This window comes from Dendrobates tinctorius, unplaced genomic scaffold (genome assembly GCF_039654945.1).
Source record: "Dendrobates tinctorius isolate UK_male_01 unplaced genomic scaffold, ASM3965494v1 ptg000151l, whole genome shotgun sequence".
NCBI classification, from domain to species: Eukaryota; Metazoa; Chordata; class Amphibia; order Anura; family Dendrobatidae; genus Dendrobates; species Dendrobates tinctorius.
In genome coordinates this window covers 8,005,262-8,026,469 of record NW_027361818.1, presented here as the reverse complement: position 1 = coordinate 8,026,469, position 21,208 = coordinate 8,005,262, and the positions used below count along the sequence as shown (strand labels likewise).

General features: G+C 44.1%; 1 protein-coding gene across 1 annotated transcript in view; it reads left to right on the top strand.

Annotated features, from left to right (window-relative positions):
* The first annotated feature begins 297 nt into the window (after positions 1-297).
* The window catches only part of EFNB3 (ephrin B3), a 148,747-nt gene continuing 127,836 nt past the window's right edge, over positions 298-21,208 (top strand). The window contains exon 1 of the mRNA XM_073547059.1: positions 298-926. Coding sequence (XP_073403160.1) covers positions 808-926 — 119 coding nt within the window. The 5' untranslated portion in view covers positions 298-807. The remainder of the gene's footprint in view (positions 927-21,208) is intronic.

Genomic DNA, 21,208 nt, shown 5'->3' with positions numbered 1-21,208 from the left:
GCAGCGCTTTACAGTTTAGGGCAATTTTTTTGGGGGGGGGCAATTTTAGGTCCAAGTGTAAAAATGCGTAAAGACGCCCATTCCGAAATATCTAACCCTACACAGGTCTCGGCTGTCAGGGGGCGCGTTGGTGCCCCATGGATGCCCCATGGGTGCCCAGCTGTGGGCAGTGGGTTCACCTGCACGCCAGGCTCTGCTTGTACATGTGGGTGTGTGTACATTGTGTGCTTCTTGATGCACACTCAGCCTGGAAACAAGTGTGGCTGCTGTCCCTCCCTCCTCCCCCCACACCTCCCCTCCTCTCTGCTGCTCTCCACCATTCCTCCTCTTCTCCCCTCCTTGCATTCATCAGCCTCTCCTCCCCTTCTCTCCACCTTCCTATTCTTCTGTGCAAGGGATTTATTCCAGCAGCCTGCTCCTTTCCTTGCAGAAAGACCCTACTACTCGCTCACTCATCCACACACTCACAAGGGAGAGGGGGGATCCAAGGAGCCAAAGACAAAACCCCTCGCTCCCATCATCCATGCCTTCACCCCTCCCCCACCGACACTGCTCAAAATGACCCTCATCCCCTCAAAATGGGCCAAACACCCTAAACCCTACTCCACCATCCTCCTGCCAATATGGCAAAACTTTCTATCCTAAACTTTATCCCACATCTTTAAAACCCCACCAGACCCAACCAAGGCCCCCGGACTCTTCCCCTTCAGCATCCCCCCTTCTATCCCCACCAACACCGCTTGCATTTTAACCAAAATCCCAGGATTTCAGGGTGAACAAAGAGCACCCCCCTCTCTCTCCCCAACCATGTTTTTACGAGAGTTCCTCTCTGCTCTCTACATAAGGATGCTGATCACCCTCTGGAATTTTTGGATTATTTCAGCCTTGAGCCTGGATCCCATCTACTGGAACAGCTCCAACAAAAGGTTAGTGGGAATTCGGGGGGCACCGCTTAACCCCAAATCTTATCCCCCAAATCTCTGTACATCCTCATCGTCTGTCAGTCGCACTGTTTTTGAGATAGGAGCTTTCAAAAAGTTCCAGGTGCGGAGCGCTGGCAGTTAATATTTGAATTCTTGATACATTGTATCTATTTCTTGCGCATTCTAATGGAGTTAACCCTTACATCACACTTGGCGACACATCCACTTGAATATCCTTTTGCCACTTATTTTTTTATTTCAATTTTACTCGCCCTCTTGTCAAAAAGTCGTAGAAATTTGTAAAATTTGAAAAACAATTTTTTTTTTTTTTTTCTAACCTTGCATTCTATTGATCAAATACCACCGTATGATCTTGGAAGTGATATTAAATATTCATTAACCCCCGGCGACATTTCGTGTTACGGTGTTAGGAGAAGGTAACGCAATATTAATATTTATGTGGAGGGGTAGAGGTGGCAAATTAATATTTGCCCATAATAGCCCCCCCCCCCCCCCCCCCGCTGTGGTGATAAGACGCACCCAAGTTTCTAGGGAAGAAAAAAAACTGTTGTGTGGTTTAGCCTAGATTTTCTTCTTTGAAAATTTGAGAAAATTTTACGCAATTTTTTTTTTTTACCTACGAAAATAAAAAATAAATATCTAAATTTCAATATGTGTATTTACGTCATGTGTACCCATTTGATTTTTGGGCCCTTGTAGCCCTTAATTGCAGCTATAAGGTTTGACTTGGCCTTATAGACAGCATTAGTTTGTGTTGTTTTTGGGGTTTTCAACATTTTTGGATTTTTTTAAATATTTTTCATTGAACTATGCGCTACCATTATAACTCCGGAGCTATTACTGGGGATCTGGTAACCCCTCATGTGTCACATTCTGCAATTTTTGACTTACCAACCTGCCTGTGTTTACCTTCCTCTCCTTTATCAGTAGCTGATGATGCATTTTCATCATCACCTTTGTTTTGCGTTTTTTCCTTTTTTTTTAATACGCAGGATTTAGCCATGGAAAAGCGCAGGATGACTCACTGGGAATATAAGCGTAAGACCCTGGGGCTAAACCAATAGTTACCAGCCTGCAGGCTATACAGACTTTGCATCCAGTGCCTTAGCAGGATGAGCATCCTCTGTCCAAACCAGACTGATGCTGAGCCACAAGCAATGGCAGAGTGGAACAAAGAGCTTGCAATCGTCCGGTGCGGCGCGCGCAGGGGTGGGGGTGGATGTGCTTCTGACTCGGTCACTTTTTTTTTTTTGCAAATGGCTGTGTTTATAGAAAGTGCACTCAGGACGTAAGATGGAGGCACTATGTGTTATAGTTATGGTATTGGAAACATCTGTGTTTACATGAATCTATAAGCCGGGGTTGGAGGGGCGAGGTGGGCATTTACCTGCATCATACCCATCCCTTGCGCGTAAGAAGGGAGGCAGAAAGAAATGAAGTCAGTCAACGTCACTCCATCACGTGATCGTGGTATAGATATGGAATCAGTCATTCTGTATGGTTTTTTATATGTATCAGCTCCATAGGGGTCCCACAGATATAGGTTTAAGGGGCCCCAATTTGTAAAGACTGGACAAGGATTGGAAGGAATCAGAGATCTGCGGATAATGGCCGAGGGCTATAGACTGGCAGGCACACAGACAAGACCAACTCGTATGAGCCTTACACATAGTGACAGCAGATCAGACATTGTATAGTCTCATGGCCGATACACAGACACGAAGCAGCAATTATCTCACAGCCGAATGGAATAACATAGTAAATGAGGCTCAAATATGGAAAGGTGGGGGGCTCGAGAGGGGAACTGGGCGAGGAGAGAGGAAAGGTAGAAGATCTGAAAGCTCACTGGTTGGAGATCTGGGAAAAGAATGTGGACAGAAAAAAGGAGATGATTAAATAGGGAGCACAGGACAGGAAACCTTGGGAAATAGAGCGCATAGGCAAGGGAAAAGTGTAGAGCGCATAGTCAAGGGAAGTAGAGCGCACAGGCAAGGGAAAAGTGTAAATGGAGCGCACAGGCAAGATAGCTGGGGAAACAGGGACACAGGCAAGGGAAAAGTGTAAATGGAGCGCACAGGCAAGATAACAGGGGAAATACAGAGTAAAGGTATGGGAACTAGGGAAATAGAGAGTACCGGTAAGGGAAATGGGGAAATAGAGAGTACCTGTAATGGGTAAATAGAGCGCAGAGGCAAGGGAAAAGTGTAAATGGAGCACACAGGCAAGATACAGTGGGGAAAAAAACTATTTAGTCAGTCAGCAATAGTGCAAGTTCCACCACTTAAAAAGATGAGAGGCGTCTGTAATTTACATCATAGGTAGACCTCAACTATGGGAGACAAACTGAGAAAAAAAAATCCAGAAAATCACATTGCCTGTTTTTTTTTCATTTTATTTGCATATTATGGTGGAAAATAAGTATTTGGTCAGAAACAAGCAATCAAGATTTCTGGCTCTCACAGACCTGTAACTTCTTTTTTAAGAGTCTCTTTCCTCCACTCATTACCTGTAGTAATGGCACCTGTTTAAACTTGTTATCAGTATAAAAAGACACCTGTGCACACCCTCAAACAGTCTGACTCCAAACTCCACTATGGTGAAGACCAAAGAGCTGTCAAAGGACACCAGAAACAAAATTGTAGCCCTGCACCAGGCTGGGAAGACTGAATTTGCAATAGCCAACCAGCTTGAAGTGAAGAAATCAACTGTGGGAGCAATAATTAGAAAATGGAAGACATACAAGACCACTGATAATCTCCCTCGATCTGGTGCTCCACGCAAAATCCCACCCCGTGGGGTCAGAATGATCACAAGAACGGTGAGCAAAAATCCCAGAACCACGCGGGGGGACCTAGTGAATGAACTGCAGAGAGCTGGGACCAATGTAACAAGGCCTACCATAAGTAACACACTACGCCACCATGGACTCAGATCCTGCAGTGCCAGACGTGTCCCACTGCTTAAGCCTGTACATGTCCGGGCCCATCTGAAGTTTGCTAGAGAGCATTTGGATGATCCAGAGGAGTTTTGGGAGAATTTCCTATGGTCTGATGAAACCAAACTGGAACTGTTTGGTCGAAACACAACTTGTCGTGTTTGGAGGAAAAAGAATACTGAGTTGCATCCATCAAACACCATACCTACTGTAAAGCATGGTGGTGGAAACATCATGCTTTGGGGCTGTTTCTCTGCAAAGGGGCCAGGGCGACTGATCCGGGTACATGAAAGAATGAATGGGGCCATGTATCGTGAGATTTTGAGTGCAAACCTCCTTCCATCAGCAAGGGCATTGAAGATGAAACGTGACTGGGTCTTTCAACATGACAATGATCCAAAGCACACCGCCAGGGCACCGAAGGAGTGGCTTCGTAAGAAGCATTTCAAGGTCCTGGAGTGGCCTAGCCAGTCTCCAGATCTCAACCCTATAGAAAACCTTTGGAGGGAGTTGAAAGTCCGTGTTGCCAAGCGAAAAGCCAAAAACATCACTGCTCTAGAGGAGATCTGCATGGAGGAATGGGCCAACATACCAACAACAGTGTGTGGCAACCTTGTGAAGACTTACAGAAAACGTTTGACCTCTGTCATTGCCAACAAAGGATATATCACAAAGTATTGAGATGAAATTTTGTTTCTGACCAAATACTTATTTTCCACCATAATATGCAAATAAAATGAAAAAAAACAGACAATGTGATTTTCTGGATTTTTTTTTTCTCAGTTTGTCTCCTATAGTTGAGGTCTACCTATGATGTAAATTACAGACGCCTCTCATCTTTTTAAGTGGTGGAACTTGCACTATTGCTGACTGACTAAATACTTTTTTTCCCCACTGTAACTGGGGAAATAGCGACACAGTCAAGGGAAAAGTGTAAATGGAGCGTACAGGCAAGATAACAGGGGAAATACAGAGTGAAGGTATGGGAACTAGGGAAATAGAGAGTAACGGTAAGGGAAATGGGGAAATAGAGAGTACCTGTAATGGGGAAATAGAGCGCAGAGGCAAGGGAAAAGTGTAAATGGAGCGCACAGGCAAGATAACTGGGGAAATAGGGACACAGGCAAGGGAAAAGTGTAAATGGAGCGCACAGGCAAGATAACTGGGGAAACACAGAGTAAAGGTATGGGAACTAGGGAAATAGAGAGTACTGGTAAGGAAAATGGGGAAATAGAGAGTACCTGTAATTGAAATGGGGAAATAGAGCGCAGAGGCAAGGGAAAAGTGTAAATGGAGCGCACAGGCAAGATAACTGGGGAAATAGGGACACAGGCAAGGGAAAAGTGTAAATGGAGCGCACAGGCAAGATAACTGGGGAAACACAGAGTAAAGGTATGGGAACTAGGGAAATAGAGAGTACCGGTAAGGGAAATGGGGAAATAGAGAGTACCTGTAAGGGAAATGGGGAAATAGAGCACATAGGCAAGGGAAAAGTGTAAATGGAGCACACAGGCAAGAGATCTGGGGAAATAGAGAATACAGGTAAGGGAATTGGGGAAATGGAGAGCACAGGCAAGGAAACGTGTAAATAGAGCGCACAGGCAAGTCAAAAGTGTAAATAGAGCACACAAGCAAGAGAACTGGAGAAATAGAGAGAACAGCTAAGGCAACTGGGGAAATGGAGAGCACAGGCAAGGGAAAAGTGGAAATAGAGTGCACTGGCAAGGCAAAAGTGTAAACTGAGTGCACATGAAAGGGAAAAGTCTAAATAGAGAGCACAGGCAAGAGAAATGGGGAAATAGAATGTACAGGTAAGGGAACTGGGGAAATAGAGACCAAAGGAAATGGAAAAGTGTAAATAGAGTGCACATGCATGAGAGCTGGGGAAAGTAGAGAGTACAGGAAAAGCAACTCGGGAAATAGAGAGTACAGTCAATGAAAAAGTGTAACTAGAGCACACAGGCAAAGATAACTAGGGAAACAGAGAGCATAGGCAAAATAATTGGGGAAATAGAGTACACAGCCAAGGGAAATGGGGAAATAGAGCGCGCAGGTGAGGGAACAGAGGAAATAGAGCGCACAGGCAGGGGAACTGGGGAAATAGAGCACACAGGCAAGTGAGCTGGGGATATAGAGTTAACAGGCCTGAGAATTAGAAAAATAGAGAGCACAGGTGAGGGAACTAGGAAAATAGAGTGCACAGACAAGGGAACTAGGGAAACAGAGCACACAGATGAGGGAACTGGGGAGATAAAGTGCACAGACAAGGGGACTGGGAAATAGAGAACACAGGCTAGAGAACTGGAGAAAGAGCACGCAGGGACGGGAACTGGGGAAATAGAGTACAAAAGCTATAGACCTGAAAAAATAGAAATCACAGGAAAGGGAACTGGGTAACAGAGAACATAGGCATGAAAGCTAAGGAAATAGGGAGCACAAGCAAAGTAACTGGGGCAAATAGAGTGCACAGGTAAGAGAACTGAGGAAACAGAGCGCACAGGCAGGGGAGCTGGAGAAATAGAGAATACAAGCATGGGATCTGGAGAAATAGAGAACGCAGATAGGGGAACTGGAGAGGTATAGTGTACAGGCAGAGAAACTGGGAAATAGAGAGCAAAGGAGGGGGAATTGGAGAAATACAGTGAAAAGGTAAGGGGATAAATATAGATCGCAAGCAAGTAAACTGGGGGATTACAGTGAAATGCTAAGGATAAACTGGAGAATTAGAGTGCTCAGAAGTGGACAGGCACCAAGACATAGAGAGCACAGTCAGGGAAGAAACCTGAGTAATACAGCGCGCAAGTAGGAAATCTGTCAGGAGAAGTGTAACAGAACTTACAGGCAGGAGTAGGAAGGAGTTTATGGTCAGGAGAACTGGAGAGTAAAGTTCCAGGCAAGGTAATTTGTAATATAATGCCTGCAGGCAGGGTGAAAGGGCGCGCAGAGCTGACCAGCAAGAGAAGAGAGGAAATGTAAAGAGGATATTTAATGATTTTAAGCACAATAAATAGACAGGGGACAAAAATTTGGGGCAGGAGAGAGAAGCATTGTCATAGATAATATCTAGGTAGTAGTAAGTAGAGAGCAGGCTGCGTACCTGGAGTAAGTAGAGAGCAGGCTGAGTACATGGGGTAAGTAGAGAGCAGGCTGTTTACCTAAGGTAAGTAAAGAGCAGGCTGGGTACCTGGGGTACATAGAGAGCAGGCTGGGTACATGGGGTAAGTAGTGAGCAGGCTGGGTACCTGGGATAAGTAGAGTGCAGCCTGGATACCTGGGGTAAGCAGAGAACAGGCTGGATATCTGGTGTACGTAGAGTGCAGGCTTGGTACCTGGAGTAAGTTGAGATTAGGATGGGCATTTGGGAAAGTAGAGAGCAGGCTGTGTATCTGGATTAAGTAGATTTTAACCGACGCACCAGTGATAGAGATTTGTCTGTATCTAAGGTAAGAATGGAGCAGGCTGCACAACTATGGCAATTAGAGAGCAGGCTGGATACTTGGGGTAAGTAGAGAGCATGTGGGGTACTTGCGGTAAGTAGAGATCAGGCTGGGCATCTGGGGTAAGTAGAGAACAGCCTGGGTACCTGTGGTAAGTAGAGAGCAGGCTGGGCATCTGTGGTAAGTAGAGAACATGTTGGTCATCTGGGGTAAGTAGAGAGCAGGCTGGGCATCTGGGGTGAGTAGAGAGCAGGCTGGGCATCTGAGGTGAGTACAGAGCAGGCTGGGCATCTGGGGTGAGTAGAGAGCAGGCTGGGCATCTAGGGTGAGTAAAGAGCAGGCTGGGCATCTGGGGTGAGTAGAGAGGAGGCTGGGCATCTGGGGTGAGTACAGAGCAGGCTGGGCATCTGGGGTGAGTACAGAGCAGGCTGGGCATCTGGGGTGAGTAGAGAGCAGGCTGGGCATCTAGGGTGAGTAAAGAGCAGGCTGGGCATCTGGGGTGAGTAGAAAGCAGGCTGGGCATCTGGGGTGAGTAGAGAGGAGGCTGGGTATCTGGGGTGAGTAGAGAGGAGGCTGGGTATCTGGGGTGAGTAGAGAGCAGGCTGGGCATCTGGGGTGAGTAGAGAGCAGGCTGGGTACTTGGGGTAAAAGGAGAGCAGAATGGGCATCTGGGGTGATTAGAGAGCAGACTGGGTCCTTGGGGTAAGTAGAGAGCAGGCTGGGTACTTGGAAAAGTAGAGAGCAGACAGGTCATCTGGGGTGAGTATAGAGCTGGCTGGATACTTGGGGTAAGTAAAGAGCAGGCTGGGCATCTGGGGTGAGTAGAGAGCAGGCTGGGCATCTGGGGTGAGTAGAGAGCAGGCTAGGCATCTGGGGTTAGAGAGCAGGCTGGGAATCTGGGGTGAATAGAGATCAGGCAGGGCATCTGGGGTGAATAGAGCGCATGCTGGGCATCTCGGGTGAGTAGAGAGCATGCTGGGCATCGGGTGAGTAGAGAGCATGCTAGGCATCTGGGGTGAGTAGAGAGCAGGCTGGGCATCTGGGGTGAGTAAAGAGCAGGCTGGGCATCTGGGGTGAGTAGAAAGCAGGTTGGGCATCTAGAGTAAGTAGAGAGGAGGCTGGGTATCTGGGGTGAGTAGAGAGCAGGCTGGGCATCTGGGGTGAGTAGAGAACAGGCTGGGTACTTGGGGTAAATAAAGAGCAGGATGGGCATCTGGGGTGAGTAGAGAGCAGACTGGGTACTTGGGGTAAGTAGAGAGCAGGCTGGGTACTTGGAAAAGTAGAGAGCAGACTGGCCATCTGGGGTGAGTAGAGAGCAGGCTGGATACTTGGGGTAAGTAAAGAGCAGGCTGGGCATCTGGGGTGAGTAGAGAGCAGGCTGGGCATCTGGGGTGAGTAAAGAGCAGGCTGGGCATCTGGGGTGAGTAGAGAGCAGGCTGGGCATCTGGGGTGAATAGAGCGCATGCTGGGCATCTGGGGTGAGTAGAGAGCATGCTGGGCATCTGGGGTGAGTAGAGAGCAGGCTGGGCATCTGGGGTGAGTAAAGAGCAGGCTGGGCATCTGGGGTGAGTAGAAAGCAGGTTGGGCATCTAGAGTAAGTAGAGAGGAGGCTGGGTATCTGGGGTGAGTAGAGAGCAGGCTGGGTTCTTAGGGTAAGTAAAGAGCAGGCTGGACATCTGGGGTGAGTAGAGAGCAGGCTGGGTACTTGGTAAGTAGAGAGCAGGTTGGGTACTTGGAAAAGTAGAGAGCAGGCTGGCCTTCTGGGGTGAGTAGAGAGCAGGCTGGATACTTGGGGTAAGTAATGAGCATGCTGGGCATCTCGGGTGACTAGAGAGCATGCTGGGCATCTGGGGTGAGTAAAGAGCAGGCTGGGCATCTGGGGTGAGTAAAGAGCAGGCTGGGCATCTGGGGTGAGTAGAAAGCAGGTTGGGCATCTAGAGTAAGTAGAGAGGAGGCTGGGTATCTGGGGTGAGTAGAGAGCAGGCTGGGTTCTTAGGGTAAGTAAAGAGCAGGCTGGACATCTGGGGTGAGTAGAGAGCAGGCTGGGTACTTGGTAAGTAGAGAGCAGGTTGGGTACTTGGAAAAGTAGAGAGCAGGCTGGCCTTCTGGGGTGAGTAGAGAGCAGGCTGGATACTTGGGGTAAGTAATGAGCATGCTGGGCATCTCGGGTGACTAGAGAGCATGCTGGGCATCTGGGGTGAGTAGAGAGCAGACTAGGCATCTGGGGTTAGAGAGCAGGCTGGGAATCTGGGGTGAATAGAGAGCAGGCTGGGCATCTCAGGTGAGTAGAGAGCATGCTGGGCATCTCGGGTGAGTAGAGAGCAGGCTGGGTATCTGGGGTGAGTAGAGAGCAGGCTGGGCATCTGGGGTGAGTAGAGAGCAGGCTGGGCATCTGGGGTGAGTAGAGAGCAGGCTGGGCATCTGGGGTGAGTAGAGAGCAGGCTGGGCATCTGGGGTGAGTAGAGAGCAGGCTGGGTATCTGGGGTGAGTAGAGAGCAGGCTGGGCATCTGGGGTGAGTAGAGAGCAGGTTGGGAATCTGGGGTGAGTAGAGAGCAGGCTGGGCATCTGGGGTGAGTAGAGAGCAGGCTGGGCATCTGGGGTGAGTAGAGAGCAGGCTGGGTATCTGGGGTGAGTAAAGAGCAGGCTGTGCATCTAGAGTAAGTAGAGAGCAGGCTGTGCATCTGGGGTGAGTAGAGCGCAGGCTGGGCATCTTGGGTGAGTAGAGAGCAGGCTTGGCATCTGGGGTGAGCAGAGCGTGGTGGGTACATAGACATTAATATAATGACAGAGGCTCACGGGGACATGTACACTGACAGTGACATACACAATGTGACAGATCTGGGCTACACACCTTGGGCTTTTCTCATAAATCAGCAGATGAAAAAACAACAGGAGAATATATTTTAAGTGAAATAAATGAAATTGGATGAATCCATAAATTATGATTTTTTTCGTATTTGGCAAAAAAGGATTTCAGTCAACGGGGTCGCAATCCGGAGTTAGCAAAACCTGAAATAAGACCAAGTCGTCACTAGGGAGAGAAAACGGCAGAAATGTGAGGAAAAGAAAATGAAAGTGATGGATGGATGGATGATGATAGCTGGGATGGAAGGATTGATGGATGGATGGATGGAAGGATGAACGGACGGACAGAAGGAGGGATGGATGGATGATAGAGAGATTGGATTTATGGAAGGATGGATGGATGGACGGACAGACAGAAGGATGGATAGATGGCTGATGGAGAGATTGGATAGGTGGATGATAGCGGGATGGATGAGAGCGAGATTGGATGGCTGGATGTATGGATGGAAGAATGGATGGATGGAAGAATGGATGGATGGACAGAAGTATGAATGGACGCATGGACATGGATGGATGGACAGATGAATAGATGAATGATAGATTGGATGGATGGACAGAAGGATGGATGGATGAATGATAAAGAGATTGGATGGATGGACAGAAGGATTAATGGATGGACAGAAGGATGGATGATGGATGGAAAGATGGATGGACGGACGGATGAATGATAGAGAGAATGAATGGATGGATGGAAGAATGGATGGACGGACAGACAGATTGATGGATAGAGATAGGACGGATAGATGATAGAGATATAATAGATGGACCGAGGGAAGGAAGGGACAGGCGGATATTATATATGTCGTTATTAGCTATAGGTAGATACATGCTACAGATCTACCTTGGTAGACACAGCTGCCTCTGTACATGTCGGCTCGAACACTCTGAGAAATGTCCTTTGTGTGCCGTGCGGTTGGCAATCAGCGCAGCGTTACATTATTCTATAATTTGCCATCGCCCCTCAGAAAATGACAGGACACGGTTGAGGACCCAGCACGCTGCCCAATTACAGCCGGAATATTTCTCAGACGTTACAGAAAGCCTTCCCGTGCCAGGTTTGCACTTTGTCTTGTTGGCTTAATGTTTTGCCCACATGGGCGACCCTCGTGACCCGATGTTTATGGGGTCCCGCTGGGTGTAAAGGGCAAACAACCATCGGCATCCGTGAAAAAAGGATTATTACACTAGAGATGGCTCACAATTAGGAAAATGGCCTTTCTTTCCTAAACCAATAGATTTCCGGTAAGAATCAGCCCAGAAATGTTTTGGGACTCGTCATTATCAGACATGTTGTATGGACATTTCTAAATTGTCATTACTGGAAAGTTGCTGGGGTAATGGGGGAGGCTCATCACCCTAACAAAACATGGACACATGAGGCACCCTTGGGAAATAGACAAGGTCCTAATACAAAATATAAGGGTAGGTTAGAACGATGGGGTTAGGGTCACTTTTAGGATGGATCTCTGTAATGGAGGCCCAGTAACCTCGATTGTCTCAACAAGACCTTTCAAGTTCTTCATGGGTGTTAAAGTGCCCATACACCTTACAGAAGTGTCAGACATTCGGACCCCCTATACACGTACATACACATATATATGATGGGGAGAGTGGGGGTCAGCGGCCATCACACCCTGCTGGTGGATTGTATCATGGAAGGATGGGACATTATACGCTCTCATCATCTGTCGGGAGAGCCAGGAAGCCTTCATTTGCAATAGATGGTTGGCCTGTCCCGCCTGATAATTTTTTCTAATTTTTGGGGGGGCCTGCAAGGGTTTGGCCAACTTGTTTCTCCATATACAGAGCCTTAAAATGTATGTATAGAGGCCTTAAAAGGTGTACATGGCCTTAAAGAGTTAAGCAAAGTTTTCCCTAATATGTATGAGGGCCCTGAAGGGTTAAACAGACATTTCTCTGATGTGTGAGTGGCCTTGAAGGGCTTAACATTATGATCCAAAAGAGTTAGTCCAACTGTTCTAATAAATGTGTCAGGCCCTAAAGGGTTGGCCAACTTTTCACCAAAGTGTGCGGGGGGGACGGGCTATAGGGTTTGGCTGAGATTTCTGCAATGTGTACAGTATAGAGGCCTTACTGAGTTTGACAGACCTTTCATATGTATGAGAGCCTTAAAGGTGTCATCCGACTGTTCTACAATGTGTACAAGGCCCACAAGGGTTTGGTCATCATTTCTTAAATTTGGATGAAGGCATTAAAGGTTTAGTGAAGTTTTCATTTAATTTTTGCTAGACTTTTCTCTAATATTTATAAGGGGTGACTTAAAGTGTTTGGGCGATCGATGGTGGCCTCAACATTTCCATCACAAGATTGCATCTCTATCCACTGGAATGTGACCCAGTTTGTTTACAAGTTATTTCTAGAAGGTCACCATGGCGGTTCCTTCACCATCAGACCGTTCTCAGTTCGCATAATTATCCAGGACATTTTGGGACCCATAATTTCCATATTAATACATATTAGAGCTATGAGAATATGCGACATTAGGCCTCTGAACGGGCCATTAATTGTCATATCACGCACTGGAATTGTTGGCCTCCTCGAGCGGCCATTCAGAGAGTAGATACCTCCAGGATCTCCCGCTGGTTACAATATCTACTATGGGTGCATGTTTCCTGACATTGTAATATGGTACTGAGGGTCATTTTCCACCGTTTCAATATTTGATGTCCTGCGGTAACTTGAGGTGCTTCGATTTGGTGGGGTAGACATATGGAGGAAGCTGGCTTAGACCTTGAGACAAGGCTGCATTCCTGACTGTAACTACCAAGACCCGTGAGAGGTCCCAGGAGAGTCAGTGAAGTGTGAAATGTGTGGGGTTATCTATGCTTTATGATAGTCTTGTCTTTGGCACAGGCTCCTGTGTGTCTGAGAGCTCCAACTTGTACTTTATCACCAGTCCTGAGCGTCCCCTTGGGCTCCTTTACTGGTGGCTTGAGGTTTGGCTACCTATAGTGTAGACACATGTCTCGTTAGGATCAGATAAATGCTCCCAAGCCATTCTTATTGTATATTCGCCCACGGAAAAATCCTGAAATCAATGGGACATAAAGGACAGGAGTCCTGGTATGTGTCAACACTGATATGGTCTAATAGGGCAGTGTCATGGCGGAGATCAAATCCTAATACCCTGTTCCATTACATGTCGCTAATGCATGGTTGGATTGAGGTCATGGCTTGGCAAAGCCACGCTTGTTCTCTATTCTCACATCATTGACTAAAGCCCACGCATTTCATGTCAACCATTGTAGGACGCCCACATGTACTATTAATTGTCCCTCTACTGAGGTGACAGCCCATGTGTCAGCCCGTCTTTTCCCATAGCTATACGCCTGTGCTGAAAGCCTATTAGTAGGTAATGAATATCCACACTGACCTCTATGTATAGGAATATAACCACTGTAATATAACAAATATAATGCTGCCCTTATGTACAAGAATATAACTACTATAATACTGCTTCTATGTACAAGAATATAACTACTATAATACTGCTCATATGTACAAGAATATAACTACTATAATACTGCTCCTATGTACAAGAATATAACTACTATAATACTGCTCCTATGTACAAGAATATAACTACTGTAATACTGCCCCTATATACAAGAATATAACTACTATAATACTGCCCACTATGTACAAGAATTTAACTACTATAATACTGCCCCTATATACAAGAATATAACTACTATAATACTGCTCCTATGTACAAGAATATACCTACTATAATACTGCTCCTATGTACAAGAATATAACTACTATAATACTGCCCTAAGTACAAGAATATAACTACTATAATACTGCTCCTATGTACAAGAATATAACTACTATAATACTGCTCCTATGTACAAGAATATAACTACTGTAATACTGCCTCCTATGTACAAGAATATAACTACTATAATACTAGCTCCTATGTCCAAGAATATAACTACTATAATACTGCCCCCTATGTACAAGAATATAACTACTATAATACTGCTCCTATGTACAAGAATATAACTACTATAATACTGCTCCCTATGTACAAGAATATAACTACTATAATACTGCCCCCTATGTACAAGAATATAACTACTATAATACTGCCCCCTATGTACAAGAATATAACTACTATAATGCTGCCTCCTATGTACAAGAATATAACTACTATAATACTGCCCTAAGTACAAGAATATAACTACTATAATACTGCTCCTATGTACAAGAATATAACTACTATAATACTGCTCCTATGTACAAGAATATAACTACTGTAATACTGCCCCTATGTACAAGAATATAACTACTATAATACTAGCTCCTATGTACAAGAATATAACTACTATAATACTGCCCCCTATGTACAAGAATATAACTACTATAATACTGCCCCTATGTACAAGAATATAACTACTATAATGCTGCCCCTAAGTACAAGAATATAACTACTATAATACTGCCCCTATGTACAAGAATATAACTACTATAATACTGCTTTAGGTACAAGAATATAACTACTATAATACTGCCCCTATGTACAAGAATATAACTACTATAATACTGCCTCCTATGTACAAGAATATAACTACTATAATACTACCTCCTATGTACAAGAATATAACTACTATAATACTGCCCCCTATGTACAAGAATATAACTACTATAATACTGCCCCCTATGTACAAGAATATAACTACTATAATACTGCTCCCTATGTACAAGAATATATATGTTATATGTTAAGGAGCTGAAACTCCTAAACCCTTCATCCAATTTTAATGTGGATACCCTCAAATGAAAGCTGAAAGTCTGAACTTCAACTGCATCTCAATTGTTTTGTTTAAAATTCATTGTGGTAATGTCTAGAACCAAAATTAGAAAAATGTTGTCTCTGTCCAAATATATATGGACCTAACTGTATATTACTGCTCCTATGTACAAGAATATAGCTACTATAATACTGCTCCTATGTACAAGAATATAGCTACTATAATAATGCTCCTATGTACAAGAATATAACTACTATAATACTGCCCCTATGTGCAAGAATATAACTACTATAATACTGCCCATATGGACAAGAATATAACTACTATAATACTGCTCCTATGTACAAGAATATAACTACTATAATACTGCCCCTATGTACAAGAATATAACTACTATAATACTGCCCCTATGTACAAGAATATAACTACTATAATACTGCCCCCTATGTACAAGAATATAACTACTATAATACTGTCCCCTATGTACAAGAATATAACTACTATAATACTGCCCCCTATGTACAAGAATATAACTACTATAATACTGCTCCCTATATACAAGAATATAGCTACTATAATACTGCTCCCTATATACAAGAATATAGCTGCTATAATACTGCTCCCTATATACAAGAATATAACTACTATAATAATGCCCCTATGTACAAGAATATAACTACTATAATACTGCTCCCTATATACAAGAATATAACTACTATAATACTGCCCCTATGTACAAGAATATAACTACTATAATACTGCCCCCTATGTACAAGAATATAACTACTATAATACTGTCCCCTATGTACAAGAATATAACTACTATAATACTGCCCCCTATGTACAAGAATATAACTACTATAATACTGCCCCCTATGTACAAGAATATAACTACTATAATACTGCTCCCTATATACAAGAACATAACTACTATAATACTGCTCCCTATATACAAGAATATAACTGCTATAATACTGCTCCCTATATACAAGAATATAACTACTATAATACTGTCCCCTATGTACAAGAATATAACTACTATAATACTGCCCCTATGTACAAGAATATAACTACTATAATACTGCCCCCTATGTACAAGAATATAACTACTATAATACTGCCCCTATGTACAAGAATATAACTACTATAATACTGCCCCCTATGTACAAGAATATAACTACTATAATACTGTCCCCTATGTACAAGAATATAACTACTATAATACTGCTCCTATGTACAAGAATATAACTACTGTAATACTGCCCCTATGTACAAGAATATAACTACTATAATACTAGCTCCTATGTACAAGAATATAACTACTATAATACTGCTCCCTATATACAAGAATATAACTACTATAATACTGCTCCCTATATACAAGAATATAACTACTATAATACTGTCCCCTATGTACAAGAATATAACTACTATAATACTGCCCCCTATGTACAAGAATATAACTACTATAATACTGCCCCTACGTACAAGAATATAACTACTATAATACTGCTCCCTATGTACAAGAATATAACTACTATAATACTGCCCCTATGTACAAGAATATAACTACTATAATACTGCCCCCTAAACACAAGAAAAAAAAAGCAAATCTCACTTTTAGTAATAAAAAATATATATTTTAAGTACGAAAAAAACAAGTGCCTGGAAAAGTGCCATTTATTCTGTATTCACAGCGATGCATATAGGGATACTGTGCAGTGAACGCTGGTAAAAAAAAAAAAAATTTATAAAACGTTTCCATTCTTGCTGCTTTTATTAAACTTGGCCAAAAAAAAAGTATTCAAATTGTTAATGTGTCCGACTTGATGAAAACTACAGCTGATTACACAAAAAGACGAGCCCTGACGGAGCCCTGTAAGCAGAAAAGTGAAAAAGTCAGGGGCTCTCAATGTATGATGACAAAAGCTATTTTGCTGGTAAAAAAGTTGATTTTTTTCCTGTGAAAAATTTTTAAAAAATTATGAATTATAAAGCTCCGTAATCATACTGATTCGCAGAATTATGGAATCATTGTAGAATTGCCGTTTTTGTGATCTTTATTCCCCCCCAAAGAGTTAAAATAAAGGGATCAAACAGTCGAATCTACCACAAAATGGCACGAATGAAAACTACAACCTGCCGCACAATTAATAAAGCCGCCATACAGCTGCTCTGACGGAAAATTGAGCAACTTATGACTCTCGGAATACAGGCACCCAAAATCAAAGGTTCTTTTTTATATCGTTCATGTTGCATCTGACAAGTGCTGGCGAATAAGAGTTTTATAAAGTGCCGTATTCGCCGGCATTTCTCGGATGGCGTTACCCGTTTTATGGGAGGGGGATGTGGTGCTGCTACAAGGAACCATATATAAATCCAGATCTCCTGCATGTCCAATGTCTATGATTAAGAGCTCAGAATTGTAGCTCACAAGGAGTGCGAGGGTATGACATGCATGTCAGAGCTTGATGCCACACTGTAAAGGTTTTATGGAGAATCAAATAAAGCTGAAGTTCTGAAGGAAAACTGGAATGTTGGATATCTGCTTTAGGTTTCTTGGGCACAGTCCTAATCCTACTGCTGAGTGCTTTCTGGCCTGTGAACACTTATTTGGTGTAAGATGGCTGCCAGATAGATCCCTGAGGGGAGATATGTATCATCGAGGTTGGTAGCTTCGGTGATGTAAGCCCGGGAAAGCATACTCCAGCACATATAGTGCTGACAGTTATTAGGGCATTCCAGGGCCGGGTTTGCAGTTAAAAGACATGGGTGGAAATGACAGCTCACATATCCCAATCCTAGGGGCGCGGTTTGTCAGATAAAATGGAGGCCAAGTGTCTCATTCAGTGTCTGGGTCTGGAGATATCCAGTGTCTGTTGGTCTTTGCTAAGGCCTAAAGAACCAGACACTGTCCTGAGCAGGCGGACCCGCTTTATGAGGTAACTAGCTGAAGAGCCGGGCGTTGCCCGGGCATAGTAACCAACTGTGGTTATAACAAACTATAATGATTATATTATGTTGTGAGTTCGTTTTCCCCTTCTCCATTGATGTCTGATGAACTCCCTCTGCTGGTGAAGAGAGGTAGTGAAATTGATTGGGTTGAGAAGAACCTGTCATCTGAACAGGTGGAGCCTGATTGGACACCCGGAATCACTGAGTGGATATAAGGCAGCCGACCCCCTACAGGGGTGCTGGTGATCCTTTCTGCTCTGAGCTCTTGCAACCAGTTAGTCCTGTCTACTGAAATCTAAGTTTTTGCTCTCTTATTTTTCCATGAGATTTTGTCTGTTTGCTTCATGTTTTGTGTTCTGCCTGCCTTTGTTGGGACAGGCTGAGCTCCATTTTTGTCTCTTATCAGTTTATCTCTTTGCTCTGTTTTCAGAATATACCTGAGTGCTGATATAGTGATTTTGAAGTCTAGCGACTTCAGGGCCTTTTTTCCCTATCAGACGGTTGGGACATTTTTGGCAGGGTTTTTTGCGGATTGCAGCCAGCATCTTTTCTGTCCTGTCCTATCTAGTTAGTTGGGCCCCATCGTTTGCTCTGCCTGTCTTTCTGTCTGTGTTTGTGTTTTCATCTGCTTTTCACCGACAATACATGTTGGGGGCTGTCTATTGCTTTGGGGTCTGTTCTGGGGCAGTTTAGATTTCCCCTTTCTTTCTTTAGGCTTATGTAGTTCTCCGGCTGTAAACGAGGGGTCTGGGGCACCGTAGGAACACTCCATGGCTACTGTTAGTTGTTGTGGATAGGATCAGGGGTCTGCAATCCGATAGCTACCAACCTCTCCGGTTTTCTGGACTTAGCTTGTATTTTTGTTTTTTCCTCCTTCGGTGACTCATTCATAACAATATTGCACATAAAAACATTTCACATATATTCAACACTACAGATTTGCAACACAAATTAACTAAACGATTACCCAAGTATTGATAGTATTTTATTTTCAACTCATTCAAGAGCCTTTTGATAAACAAAAATACAGTTGAACTGGAAACTGGAGGCATTTAAAATCAAAAAACAAATCAGATGGAGTGAAAATGTCCTCAACTTTGGCACATCCTGTTTCTGAGCTGTGTATCTAACCCTATCCTGTGTGATAATGTCTGCTGAGCTGTGTACCTAATCCTATCCTGTGTGATATTGTCTGCTGAGCCATGTATCTAATCCTATCCTGTGTGATACTGATTACTGAGCCGTGTATCTAATCCTATCCTGTGTGATACTGTCTGCTGAGCCATGTATCTAATCCTATCCTGTGTGATACTGACTCCTGAGCCATGTACCTAATCCTATCCTGTGTGATATTGTCTGCTGAGCCATGTATCTAATCCTATCCTGTGTGATATTGATTGCTGAGCTGTGTATCTAATCCTATCCTGTGTGATACTGCCTGCTGAGCCATGTATCTAATCTTATCCTGTGTGATACTGTCTGCTGAGCCGTGTATCTAATCCTATCCTGTGTGATACTGTCTGCTGAGCCATGTATCTAATTCTGTCCTGTGTCCTACTGACTGCTGAGCCGTGTATCTAATCCTATCCTGTGTGATACTGTCTGCTGAGCTGTGTATCTAATCCTTTCCTGTGTGATACTGACTGCTGAGCTCTGTATCTAATCCTATCCTGTGTGATACTGTCTGCGGAGCCGTGTATCTAATCCTATCCTGTGTGATACTGACTGCTGAGCCGTGTATCTAATCCTATCCTGTGTGATACTGACTGCTGAGCCGTGTATCTAATCCTATACTGTGTGATACTGGCTGCTGAGCTGTGTATCTAATCCAATCCTGTGTGATACTGACTGCTGAGCCGTGTATCTAATCCTATCCTGTGTGATACTGCCTGCTGAGCTGCGTATCTAATCCTCTCCTGTGTGATACTGACTGCTGAGCTGTGTATCTAATCCTCTCCTGTGTGATACTGACTGCTGAGCCGTGTATCTAATTCTATCCTGTGTGATACTGACTGCTGAGCCGTGTATCTAATCCTATCCTGTGTGATACTGACTGCCGAGCTGTGTATCAAATCCTATCCTGTGTGATACTGAATGCTGAGCTCTGTATCTAATCTTATCCTGTGTGATACTGCCTGCTGAGCCGTGTATCTAATCCTCTCCTGTGTGATACTGACTGCTGAGCTGTGTATCTATTCCTATCCTGTGTGATACTGTCTGCTGAGCCGTGTATCTAATCCTATCCTGTGTGATACTGGCTGCTGAGCTGTGTGTCTAATCCTGTCCTGTGTGATACTGGCTGCTGAGCCGTGTATCTAATCCTATCCTGTGTGATACTGACTGCTGAGCTGTGTATCTAATCCTATCCTGTGTGATACTGACTGCTGAGCTGTGTATCTAATCCTATCCTGTGTGATACTGACTGCTGAGCCTTGTATCTAATCCTATCCTTTGTGATACTGACTGCTGAGCTGTGTATCTAATCCTATCCTGTGTGATACTGACTGCTGAGCCGTGTATCTAATCCTATCCTGTGTGATACTGTCTGCTGAGCTGTGTATCTAATCCTATCCTGTGTGATACTGACTGCTGAGCCATGTATCTAATCCTCTCCTGTGTGATAGTGACTGCTGAGCCGTGTATCTAATCCTATCCTGTGTGATACTGACTGCTGTGCCGTGTATCTAATCCTATCCTGTGTGATACTGACTGCTGAGCTATGTATCTAATCCTCTCCTGTGTGATACTGACTGCTGAGCCGTGTATCTAATCCTCTCCTGTGTGATACTGACTGCTGAGCCATGTATCTAATCCTATCCTGTGTGATACTGACTGCTGAGCTGTGTATCTATTCCTATCCTGTGTGATACTGTCTGCTGAGCCGTGTATCTAATCCTATCCTGTGTGATACTGATCTCCCCCTGCAGTCTGTGTCAGAGGGTGGTCTGTGTCGGCACGGTAATAAATTGTGTTATTTCCAGCTTTACAGAAGGACGATTACACCACAGAAATGATAAGAATAATAGGCCTCAGTTACAACAACTGTCTACAAAGAAAACTGTTGGTGATAGCAACCAATCACAGCTCATTTTTCATCTTATAAACAGCTCTGGGACAGCGTGGCGAGTTTTATGTGGTGAGGTTGGTGTATGTGTGGTGTAATGTGTGCTGAGAGTGGTATATGTGTTGAAGCACGTGGCAGTGTGTGGCGCATTTTGTGTGTGTGTTCATATCCCCGTGTGTGGTGAGTATCCCATGTCAGGGCCCCACCTTAGCAACTGTACGGTATGTACTCT